We start from the raw sequence: 6000 nt of genomic DNA, 5'->3' as shown, positions 1-6000 counted from the left end.
AACGTAAGAGATAGAGAACACAGCATTGCTGCCAATTCCTTCCTCTAATTTGAGAGGTCGGTCAAGAGATTTCAAGTAACAACATACCCACTCCCTCCTCAAAAAGGGTTTAAGTATAGTTGTTTTGTGATACAGCAGGTACCTTACCAGCTGCCTTGGGAATTTCCATGGTAAATGCAGCACACACAACACCTTGTTAAAGTCTGTCCTCTTCAGGGAGGGAAGTTGAAAGGGAAAGGCATTTTCAAGGCTGTATGCAAAATACATTCTTGAATAAAGACAACTTCTCATCCTCCCATGGTTTAATGATTGCTGGAGCAATATTTCATACCTTCTGAAAGGCCAGTATGTCCATACCCAAAATGTTACACCAAACAGCATTACATTCACCTGTTCCCACTGTAATGAGTGTTCTTGAAACAAAAATCTTCGAACAACTTATTTTCTTTACTTTTTCAAGCCCTTGTATGTTGTATCAAGGGTTTTGGTAACAATGCTTATCAGGATTTAGTTTCTAAAAGGACATACATTCTTCCTTGGTCAAAAGGAAACTTCATGTTGGTGCAGGGCTGCCAAGACACACGCCAGCGTTCTCCTTCCCAATCATGATACTTTTTCTTGAAGTCCCAAAGCACCAAAAGCCTTCCAAGCAAAAAAATTATAGAAGGCCAAGAAGTCTCAGTGAAAATCATGGGAAAAGTGACTAGAGCTTTTGGGAGGAAGAAATGGAAGAAAACATCTGGCTTCCACTTATAAATAATTTAAGACAACCCAAAAATATCTGTACAAACACACATACAAACAGAAAAATCTCATATTCCACAGATGTTGAGAGATTCAGCGGCCTCTTGGTGGCACAGGTGGAGGATAAAAGCCTTCAGAACTTACAGGCCTGTAAAAAGACAGAATACAATGCATTTTAAAAAACAGTAGAGAATAGGGTTCTGGAGCAACATGTTGCATGCAGTAACATCATATGTAAGACTATTGTACAAGCAATAGTCATACAAGAACTAAAACAGGCTATCAGTGATTCAGCTACAGGTGCCAAGGTGCCAGAGCCCTGTTCCTGACCAAGTTCTTTCTTCTGCTCTCCAGCTGCAGTAATTCTACTATTACTGGACAGAGACGCTCTAATACTTGGAGTGAAACTTTGATATTATAGTAGCTTTCTCTTGAAAATTAGATGAAGAGCAATAGGAAGAGATCGAAAGATTCAAATTTTTTTTTTTAAACAAACTACAGATATTCCAGCAATATTCTTGCCAGAGCCAATCCAACATACAGAACTTACTGCACCACACATCACTAATTACTATTTTAACAGCTGGAGAATTTTATGAGCATCTGTAATTAGATAAGCATCTGGGGCCTGGACTTCATAGATTTGCACTAGTTGGACTAAAGCAATGTTTACAAGTTACGTAAGTTTGTGGTGGTCTGATCAAATCAAGGCAAAACCCCTCAGCACCTTCTATAAAACCAGTGCAGTTCGTTCTTTGAGGCCCACCAAATATGTAAAGGAGTCTGATTTGGAGAGATCTGAAACTTGTAAAAACAAAAATAAATCCAAGGGAATGCCAAAATAGAATTCCCTCTGCCCTACACTTTGTATGTTGCAAGATGATCTTCTCAGGAGGATTGGGTACTACATCTCTGCCAAAGGCAGGATGCTACTCCACCAGCATCAGTCTTATGTCAAGCATTGTGTACTTCAATAGCGCTGCCCTTGCAGTGTGTGACCCGCAGCAGCAGCATTGCAATAGGTGTGTCACCAACTAGGAAACCAACTCCACCAATTATTACAGATGAGAAGCAAGGATCTTACAATTCCTAACAGTGTGTTTATAGATAATAGTCTGGTAGATTTTGTTGAAAGACACGTTTGCTTCCTGCCGAAGGCTTCCATATTGATTCACTGAAAGCCCATGTTTAGGCTGCATTTTAGCTTTACCTGCTTGCACCTCGAGGAGGCACCCTGGGAGGCCTTTCTGAGAAAGGCAGCCTCTCTGCTTGTTGGGCAACTGGGCTGCGGCTTCTAATTGTTTCTGGGACTTCGTTGTCCTACAAAATGGAGAAGAGGTTACAGGCCAACATAATTTGGTTCGTTAACTTCACAACAGAAGTAGCTACATTTTGCCACTTCTGCAAATGCAGTGCTACCCCTGAACTCATTTTCTTCTGCATGAAAACAAAGCCATGTGCTTAAGAACAGTGGACTAGTATATAGCAGAGGTGAGAGCTTACCTCGCTGTCCCCTTCCATCCCACTGCTGACACTCAATATGCTCCGAGTGCTGGAGCGGTTACTTGCACTGCCTGGAGTGAGTGAGCAAGAGAAAACAAACTGGTTATTAAATCTTGGCAATTTAACTGCAAATCACTAACTCAGGATTACTTCTAACCTCATGCTTACCTCTTGCACACATCATTTAATGCTTCTTTAGATTAATTTATTTCTACTGTTATTTTTCACATGTTCAGGATCCAAACAATGGCATGCAACAGAGACCACAGGGCTAAACCATTCAGTTCTGCTTGCTGTCTAGCATATTTCTGCCCTATCTAGGTCCAGGCTTCTGATTAAATACTCACAATCATAATCCGACTGAAAGGATCCAGTGTCAATATCGATGGGCAAGTAAGGTAAATATTTTCACAAGTGGTACACACCCAACATGTATGTATAGTTAAATTATCAAACCCCAACAGCTGCATGGAGGTAGATGGCTCTGAGCATTGTCACGCATTCCTTCCTAGAATAAGTGACTGCTTGAGAGGTTATTGTTCCCAATACATGTTCACCACCTCCTCTCACAATAATCCTTATTCATCACAGGAAAGTTTCCTGGTCTGCTTCAGAGCTAAAAATGACAAGTTTGCTCAAACAACCTTCAGCAACCATTTATGCAAACCCATTTAACTTGCACATACTCAGAGTAAGGAATATTTTCTTAATCAGTCACGCCATCTCTGAAGGGGATACCAACTCACAAACACATCCTACACTGTTATGGCTGGTTTCGGTCATAAATACATAATGTTTTCTAAGGCTGTGCGATACTGGGACACTAATGTTCAGGAACCTATACACTGAAATGGAGGCTAGAGAGGTTTTCTCATAAGATGCAGTCCCTCTCTAACCTTGGTGAGGTAACTCATTATCAGCTGGTACAAACAGCAGCACTTGAGAGTGCTAAATACGGTGTTAGGGTCTGTTCTCACAATCATGCCTTGGCTAAGAGAGCCAAGCTGCACACAGCAAACTCTGCAGGCTTGGTAACGTTTCTCTCACAACTGCTTATACACAAATCAGCTGCCTCCGGCACCTGCTCTGGATGTGTCAGCTGCATCCGGCCAAGAGCCACAAAGGTAGTAACCTCACTGGGACTCAGTTTTCCTTTCAGAAGACCAAAATGATCTTCATGATTTCTGCAATAATTTCTCAGTCTTCAGTAAGAGCAAGAATACAGGGATTTAATTTGCACAAATTAAACCTAATAAGAACCAAAGATAAAAATGTGCAGACTGCCCAAGTCACTCAAGAGGTCCCATAGCTACTGATGAAAAATGCTGCCCTTTATCTACAACATGTAGAGACTGGTTCCCAGCCTGCAATGTAACTATGTCCTTCAGACCAGAAGAGTACGCTGCCTGCTGAGAGTCACAGCAAGGGAGCATCCTTTTTTTCTAAGGGAGCAGCTGCCATGTACTCTAAAGAACTGCAGATGGGTGATAGGCCTTCTCTGAGAAGGCTCCAGGGAATCTTTTACTCAGCTTTCAAGTTCTCCTCCTGCAGAGATGCAGACATAGATGCCCAGACCACTTGATGTACCTGGAGTTGCTTTTACAGTTTTGAGAACAGACAGCCTGAGGCATGCAGGGATTGGGGTGGCTGTGTCAGTGTTGACTCAGGAAGAGAAGTCCTGTCCCCTGACCTGACTGCAGAGTCAGGCTGGGGAAGCATTTTCCATCCAGCTTTCCTGTAGAGAAAATGACACTCATGGTTTGCTTACTTGTTGTGCTGGACGTGCTTTCTGTTTTCCAGTCTCCTCGCTTTAACTCCTTTTTTGGTGGGAAAATGTTTTTCCTGGGGGCATATTCATATATTCCACATTCTGGTTTCCTCAAAGTATTATGAGAATGTCGAATGGGTACTGTAATTTCCAAGTCTGTAAGGGAAAATGAACAGCTCAGAAGGGTCTATGCAAGCATAGCCTCTGAGAGACAGCTTTGCACCAGAGAACAAAGTTAAACACAGTCATGTAAGGGCAATCGTAACTGTACATGAATTAATCCAGATTCACTCCCCAGATGTGGGCATCCTTTCCTCAGTCTGGGAAACTGAGGAGTAAAGCAACTTCCATATGTTTTAGCCAACAGGCACATAGATGTGAATATTAAAATACCACATAACTACAATACACATGGAGAAATTTCTGCCTGAAGAGCCTATTAGCATTGTTAACTGCTTCATGTCAGAGACCATTACCTGCACTTTTGTCTTTCTTTTGCTTCTCCATTTGCCTCCTGGTTATGCTGTCTCGTAGCCGTTTCAGATTTTCCTAGAAACATCACAAGATATTGGTTTCAGGGCTTTGGATAACATAGGATGAGCAGCTTTCTGATGATACCAATATTATATTTCAGCTAACTTTACAACCAAGCTGTAACAAAGCCTGCTAGACCTGGCTGAAGTCCACACAATGTCAACAGGTTGTAACCTATTCCCTTCAGAAATCCATGTGTGCCTTTCAGAAGCCAAGTGTTTTTCAGACATTCATTGTGTATGTTAAAGTCAAGTTCACAGACCCACTAGCAGTTGCAGATAAGCAGCACATGGTTTAGAACTCCCTCTATTTTCTGTTTCCACTGTGACACTGGCACAGAAACAAAAGCCATGATCAAGTAACTACACAGTCCTTTCTGTACTAATGAACAGATAATTCTGACTACAGGAATGGAGGAGGCTGCCACACATTCCAAAGTGTGAGGGACAATTCAGAAAGAATTCAGAATGTCCCCACTGAAGCAAGAAGGTACACCTGGAAATGTAACTGGGTGCAAAGTCTCTTCACCATCGTATGGCAGTATATTGCACCTTACAGTAAGGAAAGGTGGGGGAAAACAAAGACAGACAACTTTTCCAGCAGGGAAATATGTACATATGTTGGAGGAGAAAACCCTTATATAGGTCGAAAAGTAGATGAAGCAATTGCTGTAGCACAAGGCAAGATCTGGAGCACAGACTTTGAAATCTGCTCACGGGATGGGGCACAGAGCATTCCACTTCATCTCTGCTACGGACTTCTACTAAGTAGTTCTGCATTCTTCATTGACAGAAGAAGGGATTCCTGTGACTGTTTCTAGGAAGAGAGGACCCTTCCAAGTGAGAATCAGGAGGAAAAAAAACCCCTTGTCTGACAGTTCCCAAAACAGCATCACACTCTGGAGACCGGCACCTCAAGTATGACAGCAGACTGCTGCAGCACGAACAAAAGGCTCCAAAAGAAGCAGGCAGTGGCTTTAAAGAGGGAGCCTCACTCTAACTTGAGAATGGAAATTTTAAACTATGACTGGTAGTTCCACCAGTCGTCATGCTGCTGCTGCCAACATAATGACTCCATTCGGCTAAGCCACCCAGACACTGTGCTTTTACTAATGACTGTTGTTAGACCTTGCGCAGCTGCGAGGAACAGGTAGTCCTGGAGCCATCAAACACCCAGGGAGGAATCAGACCACCTACAAGACAGGACTTAAAAGCCACTATCCCTTCTGGGACAGAGTCTTCACTGATTTGAAATGGATGAGAACTGACAAGCTAAATGTTCATCACAGAAGCCCCCTGCCAGCAGGTAGGTGCTAGGTGACCTGTAGAAAGGTAATTTAGCCAACTGGATTTGACCCAATTCCTAGTGTACGGATCTCCAGAAACTAACAAAACCACTGCAAGACAAATAGATCTGTAAAACAGCAACCTGCTTGCTGCCACATAGAAACA

General features: G+C 42.5%; 1 protein-coding gene across 2 annotated transcripts in view; it reads right to left on the bottom strand.

Annotated features, from left to right (window-relative positions):
* Positions 1 to 428: 428 nt before the first annotated feature.
* Positions 429 to 6000, bottom strand: part of PIK3AP1 (phosphoinositide-3-kinase adaptor protein 1) — a 42585-nt gene continuing 37013 nt past the window's right edge. For both annotated transcript variants that reach the window (XM_065639085.1, XM_065639087.1), the window contains 5 exons: positions 4492 to 4564; positions 4016 to 4171; positions 2248 to 2318; positions 1955 to 2064; positions 429 to 892 (listed from right to left, as the gene is read on the bottom strand). In XM_065639085.1, coding sequence (XP_065495157.1) covers positions 838 to 892; positions 1955 to 2064; positions 2248 to 2318; positions 4016 to 4171; positions 4492 to 4564 — 465 coding nt within the window. In that variant the 3' untranslated portion in view covers positions 429 to 837. The remainder of the gene's footprint in view (positions 893 to 1954; positions 2065 to 2247; positions 2319 to 4015; positions 4172 to 4491; positions 4565 to 6000) is intronic.

Source organism: Caloenas nicobarica, chromosome 7 (genome assembly GCF_036013445.1).
Source record: "Caloenas nicobarica isolate bCalNic1 chromosome 7, bCalNic1.hap1, whole genome shotgun sequence".
Classification (NCBI taxonomy): domain Eukaryota; kingdom Metazoa; phylum Chordata; class Aves; order Columbiformes; family Columbidae; genus Caloenas; species Caloenas nicobarica.
The sequence above is the reverse complement of the archived record's forward strand: the minus strand, read 5'-3'. Positions and strand labels throughout refer to the sequence as shown.